This window comes from Neofelis nebulosa, chromosome 1 (assembly GCF_028018385.1).
Source record: "Neofelis nebulosa isolate mNeoNeb1 chromosome 1, mNeoNeb1.pri, whole genome shotgun sequence".
In the NCBI taxonomy this organism is placed as follows: Eukaryota; Metazoa; Chordata; class Mammalia; order Carnivora; family Felidae; genus Neofelis; species Neofelis nebulosa.
The window spans coordinates 151447872-151469637 of record NC_080782.1 but is presented as its reverse complement, the minus strand read 5'-3'; the positions used below and the strand labels follow the sequence as shown (position 1 = coordinate 151469637).

At 46.9% G+C, this 21766-nt stretch overlaps 1 protein-coding gene across 8 annotated transcripts; it reads right to left on the bottom strand.

Annotated features, from left to right (window-relative positions):
- Positions 1–1303: 1303 nt before the first annotated feature.
- MGAT1 (alpha-1,3-mannosyl-glycoprotein 2-beta-N-acetylglucosaminyltransferase) lies at positions 1304–21557 on the bottom strand. Of its 8 annotated transcripts, none has more exons than XR_009264805.1 (3): positions 19885–20877; positions 2293–3925; positions 1304–1823 (listed from the first exon to the last, which is right to left on the bottom strand). XR_009264805.1 is itself a non-coding variant. In XM_058740284.1 (3 exons), the coding sequence occupies exon 3, from the start codon at positions 3800–3802 to the stop codon at positions 2459–2461; it is 1344 nt and encodes a 447-aa protein (XP_058596267.1). In that variant the 5' UTR covers positions 3803–3925; positions 19885–20316; positions 21421–21557; the 3' UTR covers positions 1304–2458. The 8 variants fall into 8 exon arrangements, 7 of the variants coding, with proteins under 7 accessions (XP_058596267.1, XP_058596265.1, XP_058596258.1 ...); XM_058740284.1 differs by adding an exon at positions 21421–21557 and having other exon boundaries at positions 1304–3925; positions 19885–20316; XM_058740282.1 differs by adding an exon at positions 21418–21556 and having other exon boundaries at positions 1304–3925; positions 19885–20316.
- Positions 21558–21766: the final 209 nt, after the last annotated feature.

The window sequence follows — 21766 nt, the reverse complement described above, 5'->3', positions numbered from 1 at the left end:
ACCATCCACCACTCTGGGGCCTGAGGGAGAAGGCCAGAGTACAAAGGAACCTGAGAAGACATTCTTGGAGGAAGGCAGTAAAGGATATAAAAGGAACAGTCTAGTATTAGGTGATACTTAACAGCACAGGCCCTAGTCAAATCCACCACTCCATCCTGACCAGGTGGGTGATTTGGGGCAAGGGAATCTCTATGTGCCCATTTCGTCACCTCTAAAACAGGAGCAGTTCTTACCACCCACAATTGCTTTGAGGATTAAATGAGTTGATATTAATCACAGAGTGCTCAGAACAAGCCACCTGGTGAATAACTGTTTAATACATTTAGTGCTAAGAACATGGAGTTTGGCAGCCAATGTGTTGTGTCAGGCAGGATCCGGTGCTGCACTGGTCCTCTTTTCCTATCTGCAAATCATGGATAATGAGCATCTCCCTCCCAAAACAGAGTTAAGTAATCCATCTAGGAGCACATGGGAAGACAAAACTAGTTCTGCAAACATCTGAAAGTTTAAAATGAATGTCTGACCCTGGTTCCCATAGCACACTCCACATTCCGAAGCCCAGGAGAAAGGAGGCCAGAGTTGCTCCCTTTGTGCCCAGGTGACCCCATTCACTCCACAGCTCACATGTGTAAAGCTCCAGAATGGTATCTGTCAGCAAAGCCACCTACTCAGGGTTTTAAATCCACTAATGAATCATTAAAAAAAGTAAAAATAGTGAAGAACAGAAACTCTCAATGTATTACACATAAGTTTTAGGAAATGTTTATCAGTTACATGTATATTATAGGTGGCAGTAAAAGGCATTCTCACTGGGATCATGGTCAGGACTCTGAGTGCCACTGCCAGAGCTTACCTGGTATCAGCTCTGCATCCAGAGCTCAGGGCCAGGGCCAGGAGGATGCCCAGGAAATGCATGACCACCAGGGGGCACCCAGCACACAGCACCCACTCTGTCAGGGACTGCCAGGGTTCTCAGACCAGGCTTTCAGGCTGACAGCAAGCTCAAGCCCACCACAGGTTCACAGCCCAACTCGAGATTAGCAGCAAGGGAACTGTAGCCTCAGACCCTCTCTACCTCCATGCCTGGCCTTTCTTTCACACCCAACCCTCCCAGCTGTCATCTTCCGGTCATCTGCTTTCCTTCCTTTAGCTGATCCATTTCCTCTTGCCCAACCAGCCCTTTCCCTCAGTCCCTATTCTCCCTTCTTTTTCCTCCTTCCTTTTTCCTTCTTTTTCCTCCTTCCTCTAGCCATCACCTCTCCACCCCCTCCTCCTGTGCTAGGACACAAACACATACACACAGTTTTTCGGACAATTTAGCCTTTATTTTTGAAAATAATTCTGTAGCTTCAACTTTCTTCCATGAACCGAGGTCAGGCCAGAAGCAAAAACACACACATTGCTCTCCAACTTGCCATCCTCATCCTAATCTGAGCAGATAAGGAATATGCCCCGGAGACAGCGGAGGGAGGCAGGAGCCATCCTGTCTTGGCTGTTCTACCTCACCCTGGGAAGGCCACCAGAAACCATAACCTTTAGGGAGGAGCCTGTGCACCAAACCCCAGGGGAAAAGGGACACAAGGAGCTAATCTCTCTTCCACAAAGCCAGCGTGAACCTCCTAGAGCAAAAGGGAAGGGATCAATTTTTAGAAAGGTCAGGATCCAGGAACAGAGTCTGTTTCTTTGAGGCAGGATGAGGGAGGTATGTCCCAGCACACCAAGGCTTTCCCCCTACCACCTTTCCCCCAACTTCTGCAGACAAACTGAGGAGACGTCTTGCTTTCCCCCTTCAACTTCTCATCTTAGAATCACAAATTGTTAAGCTGCAAGGAAAGAAGAGCAGAAAGGAGGTCAGGGATAAGGAGAAGGGTAGAAGAGAAGTAAGAGTAGGTGGCAGTAAACCCTGAAAGCCTAACAGCTCCACCCAGACTCTGATGATGAAACCCCTTTGGTTAGTTTCATTTTGGCCACAGATAAGTCCCCTTTTCAAATAACCCAGCAACCCCTCAAATTGGGGGAAGGTAGGGGTGGGGAGCAGGTATAGGAGGTGAGCTCACACCCTGGCTGGAAGAGCCGGGACAGGGGAAAGAGAGCTGGTCAAGAGAACTAAAGTTGCTCACCTCTCTGCAGATGCTCTAGGAGAAAACCTGGAACATGGAAGTCTATGGCTCCAACATGCCCAAGTCTCTCCCCTACCACACGGTGGTTTCTTGCTTAATACTGCTCAACATATCCCAAGAAGTTTCCCCTGATGTGATCCACCCCCCTTGAGAATGGGAGAATAACCCTCACCTTATCCTCTGTGCTTCTGAATGCCACTCAAAAAAAGAGGAAAAAAAGAAAAAAAAAGATAAATGTACCCAAGAGAGACACACAGGGCGATGCAGCCTAAGGACACGGTCCCATCTCATCCCATGATATGGCAAGGAAGGAGCCCAGGAGGAACAGACAGGCACCGCTAATTCCAGCTAGGATCATAGCCATCCCAGGTCTGTGGGGGAGCCAGGTGGACACGGCGGCCCCGGAATAGGAAGCTGACAATGCCCCGGTAGCCAGCCCTGGGAACACCAGACTTGAGGTCATCCATGACGCCCAGGGCTTTGGCAAAGGCCTTGAAGCTGTCCCTGCCTGTGTACTGCACCCGCACCTCCCCCAGCTCGTTCTGCTCACTGGTCCTCACTTTCTCCACCTGCAGCAGGGGAGCCCCATAGACACGGGCAAGGAAATCTCGGTCATAGGTCTCCTGCCGCAGATATGAGAGATCCAGCTGGGTGAAGGGCACGAAGTGCTGGTTCAGCTTGATGAACTTGAGGTGCTGGTCAAAGAACTGCCCGTGGCTTACACCCTTGCGGCCAAAGGTCATCGTTCTGGAGATTTCAGGTCGCACACAGGCCCGGCCCTGCCGCTGCTCAGGCCTGCGCATCCAATCATCCCAGAAGGCCCTGGGCCACTTGGGCTCCAGCTCGGCCCAGAGCTCAGCCAACAGCAGCCAGCCCAGGCCAGGAAAGAAGTCTGTGCGGTAGAGCAGCTCTGGCTTGCTCGAGTCCACCATCTGCTCCTTGCCATTGTCATTCCAGGCAGACACACACCAAAGGGAGGGGTCGGCCTTCAGCAGCGGGTAGGTGGCCTGGAAGTACTCGAAGAAGTCTGGCGCCACCTCCAGGTCATCCTCCACCACCACAGCTGCTGAGAACTTGAACCTATGGAAGACCTGGCCCAGTGCCCAGCGGTAGTGCCGTGCAATCTTATAGTAGCCCTGGAACTTGCGGTGGTCGGGGGGCACCGCAATGTTGCTCAGGTCTGGCTGCCGGATATGCGTGACAGCACTGCCATAGGAGGCGATGACCTGGGCTGTCTCCTCGTGCCCGCAGTCCTGGCTGACGATTATGGGGAAGTGCTCAGCCGAGGGCCGGTAGTGCAGCAGCTTGTCCAGGCAGCGCCGGACAGTGCTGCGGTCACAGGCAATGACCAAGATGGGGATCACGGCTGGTGGTGAGGACACAGGCACACGCGGTGGGATGGGTGGGGCAGCAGTGGGCACCCTCCACCTCTGGCTCCACCGAGCATGATGCTCCCTGATCTGCTGCAGCAGCCCCCTCTGCCTTTCCAACTCCACCTGCGCGTCCTCGGCCAGGCGGATCACCTCACGGGTGAGGCTGGCGGGATCATCATCCAGAGAACTGTCAGAGGGCAGCCGGCCAGGTGCTGGGCGTGTCCAGAAGAAAAGAAGCAGCAGGGCATTCCAGGCCACAAAGAGGATGGCGCCCCACAGCACAAGCCCTGCAGACTGCTTCTTCAGCATCCTGGCCCCCGAGGGGGTGGCAGGCAAGGGTGGGGCTCAAGGCTGCCCTTGGCTTGCCTAGTTCACTTCCACAGCTCTAGGGATGCTTTCTCTGGACCTCAGGATTAGGAAGCAGCCATGCACCTGAGAAGACAGAGAAAACCAATCTTCATCACAAAAGCATGGGGCTGTCCTAGGGGGAGGAATGCAGGATGGGAGAGGAGGGAGCCCAGGAGGTGGACTCCAGAGCTCTCTTAGAAAAGAACAGCCCATCTCCTAATCTGGGATGAATGGGGAAGGACAGCATACTCTCCTCACTCCAAAAGGAGTCCATGTGTCCTCAGAAAAGCAATGTGGTTTGAAGGGAAAGTAGAAAGTGATGTTGTAAAGGAGGAAGCAAGGGAACCCCACTTTCCCTTCCATACCTGACAGATTTCATTTCCATCTTCCATCCAGAGTTTAGGGGCAGGAGTGGAGGGGAGACCATCTGACTCTCATTCCTCAAATCAAACTGCTCAATGACTATTGATTTAAACACTCTAATATCACACCTCTGGGCTAAAATCAACACCCTACCTAAAAAGGAAGCACTAGAGACATTCCTACAAAGGTCAGGGGCAAACTAAGCTGCCCACCATGTATATGACTAACATTCTGCTAGAGGGATCAGCCAATGTGAATGGGCTACAGAAGAAAAAAGCAGAAGTGGAAAAAGAAACATGACTATCTCTATTTATTGATACTATAAGAATATGCCTGGAAAACTGTAGAGAATTAATGATAAAACCACCCCAAACAACTGAATAACTGAGCAAAGTAGCAGGATATAAACATTAACATGCAAAAATAGGCTTCAGATAAACAAAAAATAACTCATTAGAAGAAACAATGGATGAGAAAATCCTATTTACCCTAGCCATGAAAATGATAAATTAAGAATAAACTTAAGAAATATTCAAAACCTACATGAACAAGATGATAGGTCCTGAAAGACACAAGAGGACTTAATATCCCTTGTTCTTAGTTATGACACCTCAACATCATCAAAATCTGAATAAAAATCAATTTTCTGGGAGCTAGACAAAATGACACTAAAGTTCATGTGAAAAAAATAAACATACAAGATCTAGAAAAATAATGAAAATGAGGTGTGAAAAAGGGACTAGCCCTACCAGCCATTAAAATACTACATATTACACAGCTTCTATAATTAAAACTATGTGAAAAATAAACTCAGAATGGATAAAGGACCTGAATGTGAGACAGGAAACCATCAAAACCCTAGAGGAGAAAACAGGAAAAGACCTCTCTGACCTCAGCCGTACCACCCCCAAAGGCAAGGGAATTAAAAGCAAAAATGAACTGTTGGGACCTCATGAAGATAAAAACCTTCTGCACAGCAAAGGAAACAATCAACAAAACTAAAAGGCAACCAACGGAATGGGAAAAGATATCTGCAAATGACATATCGGACAAAGGGCTAGTATCCAAAATCTATAAAGAGCTCACCAAACTCCACACCCAAAAAACAAATAATCCAGTGAAGAAATGGGCAGAATACATGAATAGACACTTCTCTAAAGAAGACATTCGGATGGCCAACAGGCACATGAAAAGATGCTCAACGTCACTCCTCATCAGGGAAATACAAATCAAAACCACACTCAGATATCACCTCACGCCAGTCAGAGTGGCCAAAATGAACAAATCAGGAGACTATAGATGCTGGCAAGGATGTGGAGAAACAGGAACCCTCTTGCCCTGTGGGTGGGAATGCAAACTGGTGCAGCCGCTCTGGAAAACAGTGTGGAGGTTCCTCAGAAAATTAAAAATAGACCTACCCTATGACCCAGCAGTAGCACTGCTAGGAATTTACCCAAGGGATACAGGAGTACTGATGCATAGGGGCACTTGTACCCCAATGTTTATAGCAGCACTCTCAACAATAGCCAAATTATGGAAAGAGCCTAAATGTTCATCAACTGATGAATGGATAAAGAAATTGTGGTTTATATACACAATGGAGTACTATGTGGCAATGAGAAAGAATGAAATATGGCCCTTTGTAGCAACGTGGACGGAACTGGACAGTGTGATGCTAAGTGAAATAAGCCATACAGAGAAAGACAGATACCATATGTTTTCACTCTTATGTGGATCCTGAGAAACTTAGGAACCCATGGGGGAGGGGAAGGGAAAAAAAAAAAAAGAGAGAGAGAGAGGTTAGAGTGGGAGAGAGCCAAAGCATAAGAGACTCTTAAAAACTGAGAACAGGGGCGCCTGGGTGGCTCAGTCGGTTAAGCGGCCGACTTCGGCTCAGGTCATGATCTCACAGTCTGTGAGTTCGAGCCCCGCGTCAGGCTCTGTACTGCCAGCTCAGAGCCTGGAGCCTGTTTCGGATTCTGTGTCTCCCTCTCTCTGACCCTCCCCCATTCATGCTCTGTCTCTGTCTCAAAAACAAATAAACATTAAAAAAAAAAAAAAACTGAGGGCTGATGGGGGGTGGGAGGAAGGGGGGGGTGGGAGAAAGGGGGGGGTGGGAGGAAGGGGGGGTGGGAGGAAGGGGGGGGAGGAAGGGGGGTGGGTGATGGGTATTGAAAGGGGCATCTTTTGGGATGAGCACTGGGTGTTGTATGGAAACCAATTTGACAATAAATTTCATATATTTAAAAATAAATAAATAAATAAAACTATGTGATACTAGTAGGTAAATAGATTATCCAAAGGAATACAATTTAAATTACAGAAATAGACCCCAAAACATGTAGAAACCTAATATACGATACAGGTGATACTTAAAATTACTAGGGCAAAAAAATGTCTTATTAAGAGTGTTATAACAACTATATAGCTATTTGGAAAAATAAAATTACATCTGTGCAAAAGAATAACTTCCAAGTGGATTAGAGATCTAAATATAAAAAATATAACTATACAAGTGCTAGAAGAAAATACGGGTCAATTCCTCTATAACCTGGGTAGGGAGAAAGGCTTTCTAAGTATGATTCAAAATCTAGATGCAGTAATAAATAAAACATTTTTGCATGATAAAAACACCATTAGCCAAGTCAAAAGACAAACTGGGGAAGAATATCTGCAATATACACACAAATATACAAATAAAAAGCCAATACCCTAAGAAACAAAGAACTTTTACACTGAGGATGTAAAAAGCCAAAACTCTGTCTTTAGACAAGGGCAACTCACAAAAAGATACTGAAATGGTCCTTACACATATGAAAAGATATTCAAGTTCACTTATAACAGAAAAATGCAAATTAAACTATATTAAGAATTTCTCACCTATCAGACACAAAAATTCAAACCCTTGTCCTTGTATTAAGAGTGTCAATTGAAAGACACAAGTTCTTAATTTTAATGATAATCAGTTATCAGGGGTTTTTATCTTTTATGGATCATGCCATTGGCATTGTATCTAAGAAATCTTTGCCCAAATCACAAATATCTTTCCTTGTTTTCTTTTTTAGGTTTTATAGTTTTAGGTTTTACATTTAGGTTCATTTTGAGTTAATTTTTGTATATAGTATGAGGTATGGAACTAATGTCCTTTCAGAGCATTCTGGCAGTTTGTTAAAATGCTAAACAGAAGACAACCATACCACCAAGTCCACTCTTAGATATATAGTCAAGAGAAATAAAAACACATGTCCATACAAAAATTATCTGGAATATTTATGCAGCTTTATTCATAATCGCCAAAAACTGGGAGAAACCCAAAGGCACATCAGCAGAGGAATATGGATAAACAAATTGTGGTTTACCTGCAAAATGGAATAATATATAGTAATAAAAAGGAATAAACTACTGATACACACAACACATGGATTAATCTCAAAATAACTGTGATATGTGAATGGCCAAAAAAAGAGCACATACACTGATTCCACTTAAATAAATCTCCAGAAAATATAAAATAATCTATAGTAGCAGAAAGCCAATCGATGGTTACCTAGGCATGGAGACAATGAGGACAGTGAGGGGAGGTATCACAAAGGAACAAGAGGAAACTTTGCGGGTATGGATGCAATTTATTCTATGTCAATTATACCTCAATAAAACTTTTTCTTTAAAAAAAAAAAGGCAATATTGGGTTAAATGACAAAATTGGAATATAGACAAAGTATCAGTGTTGATCAACTGAGAGCCATACTGTGGTCATGGAAAATAATATCCCAATTCTTAGGTAAATTAGATTGAAGTAATTAGGAGAGCCAAGAAAGCAACTTCTCAAATGGTTCAGAACACAAATATCATGTATACAGAGAGAGAGAGAGAGAGAGAGAGAGAGAGAGATCAAATGCATCAAAATGCTAATAGGTGAATCTGAGTAAAGGGATTAAAAGTGCCCTTATACCATTTTAATTATTGCACCTTTTTTGTAAGTTTGAATTTATTTCCAAATAAAGTTTCTTAAAATCGATATGGGGACATGGCCCAAAGTTCTGACTAGCTTTGTCCAATATAGCCCAAGTTAGGCACATCAGTAGGGGCAACTAAAACAATCCCTTTGTCCTGAACTCCCTAATCATTCAATGACATGTATCACACACCTGCTGTCTGCCAGGCTCTGGGAAGGGACTGGGACACACATCTTACAAGAAAAAGGCATGGTCCTACCAACCCTCTCACTCTATCAGAACCCACTATTTGGAAGAATCTACCACACCCTCCAATTCCCAGGTAGCTGCCATAACAATCCACACAACTCTGTCCCTGGCCTTCCCACTTCTGGTCTATACCCTTCACATCCTAAAGCTTCAGGTATGTGCCCTCTTGTGCCCTGCTGCTCTGCCAGCTACCCCTTGCCTTACAGCCACCAAAAAATCTGGGCTTCTCGGCTAGTTACCCTTTGCCTCACAGCCACCAAAATCTCAGATTCCAGATCTCATCTCTGTACTTCTGGGCTCTTGAGCAGGCAGATCCAGTGTTAAAGGACCAAAGTATTGATCCTGAAGGGTCTCTAAAGGAACCTAGATTCTGTCTCTTCTGGGGGGACTACCCCAGTCCCTGCCAGCACCACCACCACATGTTGTCCTCTGAGAAACCATCTACCCCACAACTCCATAGCACCAGTCTCCTCAGAAAACTCAGGTCCATTTCCGTTTTACTGTATCATTAAATTCCCATGTTGTCAGTGCTCATATACAAATCAAGGTTTCCTAGAAAAAGAGAGAGACAACAGATTTCCAGTTTCTTCCTTGCTGCCACAATGTGGTCCATGTTGGAACTTTCCCTCCAATCTTACAGCCAGGATTCCCTATCCCCCAAATAGGGATGTATTTCTCCTGCCTCCTAACTGACTAGGCAGGAAAAGTCTTTAGATAAAGGGATGGAGGAAGGAAAAGAGACTGAATTCTATCATCTGAAATGTTACCTCAAGGCTGGAGGAGCAGAACCATCTCTGACTTATCCATGAGCCACCTCAGACCAGCAAGCTCTCAGACTGGTGGCAAAACCCCAAGGGACACCATCCTCACAACCCTGCAGATGACAAGTAAAAGCCTTCACTCTTCTCCAGACATTGGGAATTAGGTGGCCCACATCCACTTCCAGAGGCCTCTGCTCACCTAACCTTCTAAGCCATGCAGATCAAAGCAATTTTCTCAGTCCCTCAGAGGACTGGATTCTTAGCAAATCTGTAAACATTAAGAGTGGCTGGATAGCCCACAGGAAACCGCTGTTCCAGTCCAGTCCAGGCCTCTACTTTAGCCCTCAGGCCTTAGTTTGCCAGACTATGACCATTTTTTCTAAATTGTAAAACAGAACTTGTTCCTCTTTCCATAAGAGAACACAATACCCCTATTCCCAGGCTCCACTGCTTCTCTACACAAACTTACCTACAGTCCCAGAGCAGTTTCCTACTGCTTCTCCACATACTGTCCAGGACAGGATCCTCTGCTCTATATGGAAGTTAATGAATGGTGTGTGCATACACAAGCACATGCACTCCCCAGGAGCTGGCTGTGACTGAGGGGTGATAAAGCACCAAGGGCCAGCCCAGCCTGTAGCCAGCAAGCCCACACACTCATCCAGAAAGTGCCGCTCTCAGTCCTACCATCAGGAGTAACAAGGGCAAGCCAAACAGCTCAGGGCAATGTGTGGTACCACCCCATGTTTTTTCACATCTCTAAAACTCAATCTTCTCACCTCTAATATGGAAATAATAATAAGATAGAAATCAATCACTGGGTTGCTGTAAGGATTGGGTGAGATAATCTGCATCAAGTATTTAGAACAGTGCCCAGTTGTGATATAAATGCTGACCACTTATTCCTCTGTTCCCTCTCTAGCTGGCCGGCTCTCTTTGCTCCACTCTACTACATCCTTCTGGGCTACAAACACATAAGCCTGCCTCAGGGTCTTTGCACGTACCTGTATGACTGGTCTGATCTTCCCTCCCTCCTTCACTTGGTGTACTCTGACTCATGTCTCTGCCAGGGAAGGTATCAGACAATATGAAGTCTATCTCCCCTTCACAAACACTGACATCAGTGCAATCTCTTGCTCAAGATCTATAAAGTTCCCTCAGCTACAAGCTATTCAGGATGGGACCAGCTCCCCCAGTGCAGCCAAGCAGCTGTGCTAGGATCTTGGACCATCAAGAGATTTGCCGATGACCTAAAAAGTGACTTCTGTGTGGATGTCACTCACCCACAATTCCTTAACTGCCATTCCCAAGCCCAAAAAGCACCAAAAAATTGAGTTTGCTACACTCATTTGGCAGTAAAACCTTTGCTGAAATCTGATGTGATCTAATGTAAGACTATTTATAGCATTTATTTATCTCATTTAGTGAGACTATTTATACATTTTGCCACAGAAACCAAAATGTTGGATTATGGTGTGCTGTTCCACATTTTATACTACATCATAAACGTACTAGATCATCTTTTTAAAATCCAAAAAAATCCTGAATTCTGAAACATATCCAGCCCAAGCATTTTAGAATTATGAAAATGTAAGAGACAGCTACTCATTCACTGCCATAGTTCCATTTCAAGCCTACAAACCTTTAAATTGAACCCTCTTTCCTTATGAAATACTGTTTTAAGCCTGAACTCTTGATATAGTTTCTCAGCTAGTTTACCCATCGCTAATCTCACTTCCCTCTAAGCAACCTTCCCAAAAGCAACAGAGCATCCTTCTTAAAGTGCACACCTCGTCACAACACTAACCTGCCTTAAAAACCATCAGAAGCTACCACTGCCCACAGAATAAAACTCAAATTCATTATGACATGCAAGGCCTTCACAGAAAATTAACTCAAACATCCTTTTTTCAACCTCACCTCTAATCCCTAACCCTATGAACCCCACACTCTGGCTTCAGCAAGCTACTTACTTCCCCCAAAGAGTACACTTGTATGCGCTGCAGTCTTTGCTCCAGCTGTTCTTCATCTTGAGACATTACCTATGGCCCCAGTGCAAGCACTCAACACATCCATAACATCCCAGGCAGAGCCAGCCAGGCCTTCCCACGACTACACTCACACCACACTCTCTCCACACCTCCTGTTTCTCCCCTCCACACTGTAACAAAATCTGTGGTTGTGCTTACATGCCTCTCACCTTACTCCTTAGGAAAAAGTCTCTGTGACCTCTAAGCCTATTACAACTCTTGGCACATGTATGAAGTTCAAGTGGCTAGATGGGGGACTGCTTGCATTATTAGCTAGATCAGGGAGAAAGAAGACCAAACCAGCAGCACAAGACTGAAGGATTCCATTTTCCAAAGATGATCACCACATAACCCATCCCACATGCTTTTCTTACAAAGATGTAATGCCATTCCTCCCACTAGAGGTGGGGGAGATGGGGTCTATGTTCCCTCTCTTTGATCTGTGACTATGGAGAAAGTAACCATACATGATTTGCAAAACTAGTCCATGAAAGGCAATAGTTTCCACCTGTTGCTCCTGAGATGCCTGCTGTTTGAATGCAGCCATAATGATTAAAGGAAGCCCAAGCCACATGGACAGGACACCTATAGGTATTCCAGCTCACAACCCAAACTAAGGTTCTAGTAGACAGCAAGCATCTGAAAGGTTTGATCCCAGCCCTGGCCACATCTGACTTCAACTGCATAAAAGACCATGACCAAGAACCACATAGCTAAGATAGGAATAAAATGATTCTGTTGTTTTAAGCCTTAATATTTTGATGTGATTTGAGATACAGCAAAAAGTATCTGAAATAATGAGTAAAAGAGAATCTAAGTAGCTTTGATAAGCACAGCCCAGTGTTCTTCCTGTCCTCTGTGCTCACGCCCCAAGTCCAAGTTGAGGCCTGCCTCAACTCATATTCCTTTCCTTATTAGAAGCTATTGTTGAATAAAAACATTTAATGGCTTAAATCAATAGCAATCATTTATTCTCTCTCATAGTTCCAACAGGTCAGGAATTTGGACAGTGAAGCACAGAGGAGATGACCTGTCTCTACTCCATGATGTCTAGGACCTCAGCTGGAAGACTCAAAAAGCTGGGGCCTGGCTTAAAGGCTTATTCTGTCACATGTCTGCAGGTTGATGTTAGCATGGTTAACTGAAGTGCTGGCTGCAACACCTCCACGTGGCCTCTTCACGTGGCCTGGGTTTCCTCTGAACTTGATGGCTGGGTTCCAAAGATGAGTGTTCCAAGAAAGAGAGTAAACCAGGTGAGACTATATCCTCTTCATGATCCAGTCTTGGATCACTTCTGCCTACTCATAGGTCAGAAGAATCATGACTGCCTCCCCATACTCAAAGGGAAAAAATCACAGATCCCACCACTGGTGGGTGAGAACAAAGTCCAACTGTAACAACAAGTGGAATGGGATATTGATGGGGTGACTATTTTGGGACAAAACAATCTGCCACACCTTCCTTTTCTAAAATAGAACAATAGTCCTTTTAACCCTGACCCAAGTTCCTGAGGTTCTGTTATTAATGACATTTGCCTGCAAGGCACAGAAATCAAAATTAGTTTTGATTTGCTAGAATTTTTACACTCTTTTAGCCAAGTGACACATCTGATCCACACTACCAAGTACAAAGACATCTGCACTGTGGTGCAAGATGAGTGAGCATTTTGGGTGTATAAAACCCTCAGCCAAAACCCTCAGGAGGCTATAAGCAGATCCCACCAATCCCTATGGGTCTCAATTTCTTCCTCTGAAGGACTGCCTAGAAGCTGTGAGATCCCTAACACTCTGATTCCATGGTATTACCTCTGTAGCTAGTCCTCCATCTCTGGCAAAAATATCTCTTAAACAGCAGAACACCGGATAGTCAACTTCTCTTTGTGAGCAATAATGGAGAAGTCATACTTAGATTAAAAAAAGTATGCAAGTTGAAGGAATGTTGACAGGCTTTCCCTTCTATCTTTATCTTGCTTAGTATGTTAAAAAGCACTGCCTAAAAAACCCAAAGGATAGAATACACCACAGATAATGGAGACCAAACTGAATTTCATTATGAGCCCTCTGCTAGACTCTTGCATCATGTATAAGGCTCCATAATTTCACAAGAAATGAAAAGAAGTCAGAGAAGATACACTAAGTAATTCAAGAACTTACAGAATAAGACCTAGGAGGAAGGGATGCAGGTTATTCATCCTGAAAAAGAAAACACTAAAAGAAGTATGATGTTGGTGTAGCAAAAAGCATGATGGCCTGGGAAACCAGGTAACCTTGGGCAGGTCACTTGACCCACTTGTTCCTTGGTTCCCATAATTTGAACAGGGATAGAGTTGATTTGGCTCTTCTCCACGTTCCCTGGTTTCTAATGATGAAAAGGACAGCAACAATCTCCTCAATGTCCCAAACAGGAAATTAGTTTAACCTGTCACATAGGCCATTGAGGTTAAACATAACTACAATACTAACTCTGAGAGAAGGACACAGAAGCAGGAATCCAGGAGAGCGCAATGGTCTCCAATAATGGGGTCAGACAGGGGTGATTCACAATGAGAGGCAGACTCGGGATGTAAGCATCTAAGAGAAAAGGCTCCGTGGTCTGAAAACTATTACAAACGACAGAAAATAAAGCTGCATCTCTCATTTGGGGACGACCTAAAGCAAAGAGTAATTAAACAGGCCACAGGATCAAGGGTTAACCAAGGTGGAGCCTCACCCTGGGGCTCACTGTTCAGTACAAACACAGATCAGCTGGCCACACAGCCCCTCTGCTCCACAGTTTATAAGATTCGGGGAAGAGGGGGGGAAGGCCTGCACGTCTCAGGAGGCCCCAACTCCACACACGTGAGCTAACAGGAGGAAAAAGTTTTCTTTCCAGTTTACGTATTTTCACATTGTGTCAATTCTTCCTGGAGGCTGAGGAGAAAGAACCCTAGTGGAAGGGACGCTGGGTGGGGATTGGGGAAAGGCCACCTCCCATTGCCGCTCCCCAAACCCTCTGCAGCAATCCCACCCCCTCTGGCCGTGCACCCACGTACGCCCTAAGGCCGAGTTTCACAACCGCTTCCCTCCCGGTGGAGCCTGCCCGCCCTCCCTCCAACAGCTGGAGGCCCGGATTCCGAGAGCGGAACGCGGAGTTCGACTTCCCGGCTAGAGAGGGGCGCGCGACCGAAACCCGGGGCGGGCCGGGCCAAGTCCTCTCTGAGGCTCCCGGGCACCAGGGCTGTCGGGGAACACGAAGTGCTCGGAGAGGAGCAGCTTCTCAAGCCGGGACCTGAACTCCTGGAGCGCCCTCTCCACTCCCGCGGGGCCTCCTTCAGTTGGACCTCCATGCCCTCCCTGGGCCAAGCCTCAGAGCGGACAGACGCCGACGTTTCAGGCCCCTACTCACCAGGTCCTCCCAACTTCCCGGCCCTGAACCTGGACCGCCCCGGGGCGCGGGGAACAATCCCGGTGCCCCGGCGCGTTCCAGGCGCTCGCGCGGGTGCCGGCGCCGGCGCCTTCCTCCCGGCCGGCCCTTCCTACACGAACCGGACCCGCCCGCCGGGCGAGCAACGTGGCCCTTCCCCGGTAAGGGCGGGACGGGGAGGGCCGAGGGGCGGGACCGGCCGCCCTCACTCGCCAGCGGCCCCTTTTTCCCGGGCCCGCCTCCTCCCTCCGCCCGACTCTTAGCAATCACCCTGGATTTCCTCAGAACTTGATGGCTGAGCATCCCAAGTTTTCCGAGGTTCTGAACTTCAGGAGGCCCTGTGTTGGCATCTGTTACAACAGGGACCTTCCCTTCTCCCAATCGCAATCCCACGGGTCCCCACCCACACCTTCGGACCCCTCCAATGGAGACGTCTGGAGTCTTCCCCTTCGCAGCCCCAGAGCTTGGAGCCTCATGGAATTAGGGGAAAGCCCTGGCTAAGGTAAGGCCAGGCAGCCGGAGGGTGCGTTCACCAAATCCAAGGCCAAGCGTCTGGGGCCAGCTCTCAGCAACCTGCTCAACGCTGGCTTCCGGGAAGGAGGAGTTGGGGGCAATAGGTCACAGGGTGGAGGGCTATGAGAACAAAAACCAGGGTGCCAAAAAGGAAGCCAGAGAGGAAACACCTGCTGCCAAAAGCAGAAGAGGGCCAGCTGTTGTTTCTTTTCTTTTTTTCTTTTTTAAATACTTCCATTTTGTTGTTTTTTTTCCTTTCGAGGTGGGGAATGAGAGCTGTTAGTTCTAAGTACAAGAGCAGAGACAGACTTGTTCCTGGGGTAAGAACCATCAGACCTAAGGAGTAAAGGACTTAATCACAGGATTTTGTGGTAGCCCTGTGAAAGGGGGTGAGGGAGCACCCTGGAAGAGCCTTGATGTCTGTATCTGACCCTGGGAAGTGAGGGTGGAGAACTTAGAACTACTGGCTACTCAAGCACATGACTTTTCTGAAAAGGACTGAGTCCAGGGCCAGCCCTACCATGTGACCAGGACACACTCTGCAGGCAACAGGCCCTCCCCCCAACCACTTCCCTCCTGTGTTCCAGAGCACATAGCAGGCAGAAACTTAGCAGTGTGTAGTTAGTGACTGATTTTGCTAACTTGTTTCTACATGAAACTAGGAATTACCAGGGTTCTCGAGAAACAAAAAGGCAGGGCATGCCCAAAAGGCACCCCATGCCTGGGGCTGAGGAAATAAACCAACTGCACAGAGGCCTCCTCATGAAGGACCCTCCTAGAAGCTCTGAAGAGTGTACATTAATCATTCTATTCTTCAGATCAAGAGTGTGAATATCAAGGGTAAGTGACAACCAGCTGACAGTTGCAAGACCTAGTGAGGAGCATGGCCATGTTTTAAACCCAGGCATCCCTGCCTCCATAGCTGGCACTCATTCCTTCCTATCATGCTCCCTTGCTCTGAGATGGCTGTGTGTCCAACAAGACAAGTGCACAGTGGGGCAGGAGGGAAGTCCTGGTAGAAGCAATTGGAGACTAGCCTGAAGGAGCAAAGTGAGAAAAGAGCTGACACCTCAGAGGCTGGACATGCGTGTATATGCACATGCGCGTGCACGTGTGTGTGTCTAAGGATTCCAGCTGAGCTGATTTCATGGACCATGGTAGGAAATGCAAGCCCACGCTCATGTGCCAGCCAGCAGCCATGGTCTCTGCACTTCTGCCCTCTCTTTGTTTTCCTCATGAAGGGAGTTGGGGGATATGGAAGGCCTACACACTCACACTCCATGTCAAAGTAAGAAGGAAAAGGATAATTCCTAAAACTGTAGAAAGTTGGGAAACACTGGTTTGCAGATCCAAGATATCAGGAGCTAAAATCACCCTCCAGGACAAAGGACACAGTGGGATGCTGAAAGGTAGGGCAGACCAACCAGCCCACGAGATGTCACATTCCCACCTCTAACAATAATCCTTCTCTATCTAAGGCAGCTCAATGGGGAAAAGAATGGGGGACTGTTTGTGCACTATAACTCACACCCAGTGACTACTGTCCTTTGTTGAAATTCCAAGGCTCACAGGAAGATCTTAGGGTAGAAATTCCCCAACTGCAAAAGAACTGTCCCAAGCAGAAAGAGCCTGGTTAGTAAATTGGGATGGGCTGAATTCTTGGATGAAAACAAGAGAAAACATTTGGTATGAGAGGCAAGAAGCCAGGGTGGTAAGTGCCAAGTTGACCTGGGAAAAAAGGCCCAGGCTTTTGATGGACATTTCATGAGGAGGTACTATGGAGGAGATAAAGGGCAGAAATAAGGAGATAGGTGCCTGGATTCTGGGAATGAAACTGGGCTTCGAATATCTGAAAATGGAAGAAATCCAAAGATCTCGTCACAAGATAAGAGAAAATTAGAAGGGAAAATACTGTATCCTGCCCACCCCTACTACCTCCAAAAGAGGACTGGAGAGATAAAGAGAAGGAAGTGAAAATTATTCCAACTTCCCTCCCAGAAACCATGCCTAAGATATCCTGAAACTTTTTACAATTTGGAAAGAATTCATGCTCTGAACTTAAGACAGATCTTTGCTGGAAACCATCAGAAGAAGTAAAATCAAAGTTTTAAATCAGTGTTGTGTCTGTTTTTCCCTCTCCCCTTCTCACAACATTCCCACTCCCCATGGAGACCTAGAAACACAGCTCATCAAGATCAATGACCAGTCAGCAATGTCTGTGAAATGGAACTTTTGGTTAGCTCTATGCAATTCCTTTTGGAAGACAGAATGGTATAAATAAATTCAGTTAAAACACACACACAACTTTTAGTTAAGTCTATCATTAAGTCTTAAGGTCCTGGCTAAGTGGCCTGAGCATCCTGGTAACCCTATGAGAAGGCCAATGGCTGTCTCATGACAGGATCAGGCAGAGCACAGGACTAGTGCTTTCAGTGGAAATGACGGGAGAGGAATTCTGGCTCAGTCTAGGGAGGAAATATGTCTTACCAGAGAGGCTGTCTGAAAGGGCACTGAATTCCCCTCCCTGAAAGTTTACAGCAGAATCCAGATGGCCCTTGACAGGTCAGATGCTGTAAAAGCAGCACAGAACTGGGCAGGGGATTACAGGGTCTGCCTCTCCACACTTAGGCAAACCCTTTGTGCTCAGGACTTCTGCAGCTTCCCCTTACATACAACTGGGGAAATAATCCCTGCTCTCTCTTCCTCACAACAATGTGGTGATGGAAAACTGACACAATAGCCTGGACATTTCACATAACATCACTACAAACACAGCACAACTCTGTGGTACTTTAAGTGTTTCGAAGCACTCACAGGCCTTCCAGGTAAGAAGAGGGCTGCAGACGCATCCTGGGACCACATATCCCTTGCAAAGACTGGCATCAGGAATTTGCTGGGCCAAGTTGAAGGAGGTGACATGCCACCCTGAAATCCAGACCTTCTAAAGTAGAAGCTCGGCCTGAAAGGGGCTGCCCCAGAGAAGGAACAGCTCACTACTGGGGGAAGGCAGGCAAGAAAGAAAGGACAGGAAAAAAGAAACTAACTCATAAATACAGGATTTTCAGCTTGCAAATGAACCTAGTTATTGCCTCCAGCCCCCAATGAATGTGAGGTTCAGGTGGTTACACAGCCAGTAAGAGGGAAAGAGATGCTAGAAGCCAAGCTTCCTGCCCCACAACCAGGCCATTATACCCCACTATCTATCAAAATTCCCAACACATCTCCTTTCTGTTTGTTGTCGCTGTGAAAAGCAGGTATCTGGCATAGATAAACTGGAGTTCAAGGTAGGAAAGGGAAGGAGATAAGAAGGTAATTATGAACAGGTTTGCTTTAAGTGGGAACGGAGCCTGCAAAAATATAAAGGGCTAAGAGATAACAGTCTGAAAAAACTGTCATCTAAAAGAACAGGAGAGGGGCACCTGAGTGGCTCAATCAGTTAAGTGGCCACTCTTGTTCACCACTCAGGTCATGATCTCACAGTTCATGGGATTGAACCCTACATCAGGGTTCCATGCTGACAGTGTAGAGCCTGCTTGGGATTCTCTTTCTCCCTCTCTCTCTGTCCCTCCCCTGCTGATGCTCTCTCTCACACACACAATAAATAAACTTTAAAGAAAATAATAAAGTGGGAAACAACACCTTCTTTAAAAAAAAAAGAGCAAGAGAGAATACCAGGATATGGCAAAGGAAGAAAAGGCCAGTACTTACTCCAAGAAATGGAGCTCAGTCTCCTAAATACACACTTGGCCCTTAGATTTATCTTTCCTCCACCCCTCTTTAATCTGCTACCTCAAAGAGGCACACTTATCATAAGTGTGGAGAACCCTGAGGGCCAGAATCCCTCAATCACCTTTGCCACTTGATGATTCAGGTATTGTTTAAGAGCAACAGGATGAGACATTCAGGGTAGGCTTTTAATTGAGGACATCCAAGGCTTTTACCAGTACACTAATTCAATAAAAGAGCAGAATTCCTAATTCAGAGGTTTTTTTGTATATAACAATTATGCAAGCATTATCAAGCAATGTCAATGGTACTATTTCATAAGTACATGGCCCTGGATACTTTCCAAAATCTATCATTTCGTTTGCTCTCTGTAACAACCTGTGAGGGACCTGTAAAGTTACTTATCTCCATCTTGCAGGTGAACAGAACACTGGCAGAGCTTAAACCAACATATCTAGGGTTGCACACTAAGAAAGCAAGAGCTAGAACAAAAATCCAACTGATCTCAAACCTGTGTTCTGTCCCTGTTATCTGCATGAGATTTCATGGTCTAAACACCTTATAGGGGGAGAAGGAAGAAAGACAACTTAGGAAGTTATCTAGACCATTTTCTACCCTCCCCCTCAAAGGCAGTTCTATTCAATTAGTTCCCCAAAACACAGCAGCCTCCTTCTGCCTGGGTAATCCGTTCTAGTCTTATTTAGCCCTAAATGTGTTGACTCAGTGTTCAAAAGACTCTTATAGATAATCTAACCAAGCCTCTCTTCAGAAGCTGAAATTATTTTCATGTTCTCCTGGGCCTGACTTCACAATTGCCATTGCCTACAACCCCTTACAAGATACTCCTTCTGCCTGGGTAAAGAGAGGCTGGGAACAGCCTCTCTAAGAGAGTGAAAGAGAGGTGAAGCTTCCTCTGTACCCATCAGAGTAAGGGTTCTCATCAGGCACTTCATAAATGGCAGCATCCCCAGACTTGCCCTCACTCAACATTTTCTGCACAAAAGCAGTAAGACACCAAGTGGGAAGTGAGACAAGAACCTTACCTTTCTTCTCTTCTCTCAGCTGCTCCCCTGGAGATCATCAAACCCCCTTCCAGTACTCCATTTCAAAAACTTTGAATCCCAAATCAGATACACCAAACAAAGTGCAGCTTCTCTCCTGTTATCCAGGTCCAAAGTCCATGGCTGAGTGGACTCTGAGGGGGAGGAGTCTGGGGGGGAAGGGGTATGTCCAGGCCCCTCCCCCCCCAATGCAGGGTTCAGTGTCCCTCCCAGGGGTCTGTTACATTCCTTCATTCAGCTGGCTTATTAAGCTCAGAGTCTGGTGTTGGGCAGATCCCAGGTTCTATCCCATCTCTTGCTCAGGGAAGGGAAGTCATCCACTGTGAGGACTGGCCTTTCTGTCTTCTGCTGGGGTTCATGAGAAGAAACAGGCCATAGAACCAGCATGGCCAGAAGGCTGATTTCAGTGTTAACCTGTGGAATATTTAAACATTGTGACACTCTCTAATCTATTATATGCCCAAATGGATTCCTAAGACTTCTTAACTATTCTTTTACTCTGCTCTATCATCAAAATACCAAAAGCACTAACAATGCATGTAGATGGTCTTCTAAGAAATATAGAAAAGAACATCCTCCTCCCAGCTCCTTCTTGTCTTGTTATTACCATACACTAATCTCCTACATCTCCCAAGCTTCTTAGAGTGTTCAGTGTTTTCATCGTCCAGCTCTCCCTGAATGAACTAAATCCATTCCAGACCTAGATGCTGGCACCTTCCCCATGCATTCTTTGCTCTTTTCCCTTCACCCTCGCCTCCCCCTCTGCATCCAAAACTGTGCCAGGGATGGAATTCCCAATCTCAGTCAAACTCCTTCCCGAGGCCACTGAGAGCACTCTCCTGGAACAGAGGCCTGAGTCCTGCCAGCAATAGCTGCACAGTGTTCTAATTTTGCAGTCCGGAAGCCCACCCGCGTCGCCCCCTCTCTTCTAAGTTTATTCTAAACACACACACGCGCGCTCACACACACACACACACACACCGGTCGCCCCCTCCCTTCTAAATTTATTACTAAACACACACACACACACACACACACACACACACACACACACCCTTCCTTCCTGTAGGGGCGTGGCGTTCACATGAACCCCCCCGCCCCCAAAATTTAACTCCTCCCACCCTCCTCCTCGGAACCGAGTGCTCCGCATTCAATGAGGAAGGGAGTGACACAGCGACCCTCTCTAGACTCTGACACCCACCTCTCTGCCGCCCGGACGACCCTCGCCCAATCTGCGCTAAGTTGTTACCTGGATCCCTCCCGCCCGGTCTTAGCAGGAAGCCTCGGCCCTCCAGAGAGCAGAGTCCAGGCCCCAGGTTAGGTCCCGAAAGCTGGCCCAGGCCCCACCCCCTCGACCCCCGGCGGCCAGGCCCTCCCCTCGCGCTCCTTTCCCCCCCTCCCACCATCCGCCGCAGCCACTTCCGCCCGTCCTCCGGAAGTGAGCGAGAGGTAACTGCCACCTCCCCACATCCCGCCTTGTTCTTCCACCACACCCCCCTTGCTCCCGCCTATCACCACCGCCACCACGGGAGCGCGGGATGTTGGTCTGCAGGGTTTGAAGCTGTTCTGCAGTCACTGTGAATAGGACCGGAGACGAGGTGTGAGCAGGACCGAGTCTGGAAGAGAACAGAGATGAGGGCCAAAGTAGCTGCCCTGCAAGAAGGGGCGGGGCAGAGAGTCCGGCGAAGGGATGGGGCGCGCGTCACTTCGAGCCTCGTGGTAAGAAGAGCGCATGCGTCACGACGCCTCGGCCTGTCGCGAGAGTAGAAGCAGGTGGGCCTGGCGGGGTAGGACTTGGGCAGGAAGGGGGTGGGGCAGCTTGGCCCTGGTGCCCTCCTGAGGTCGCCTAGCAACAGCCTGCTTG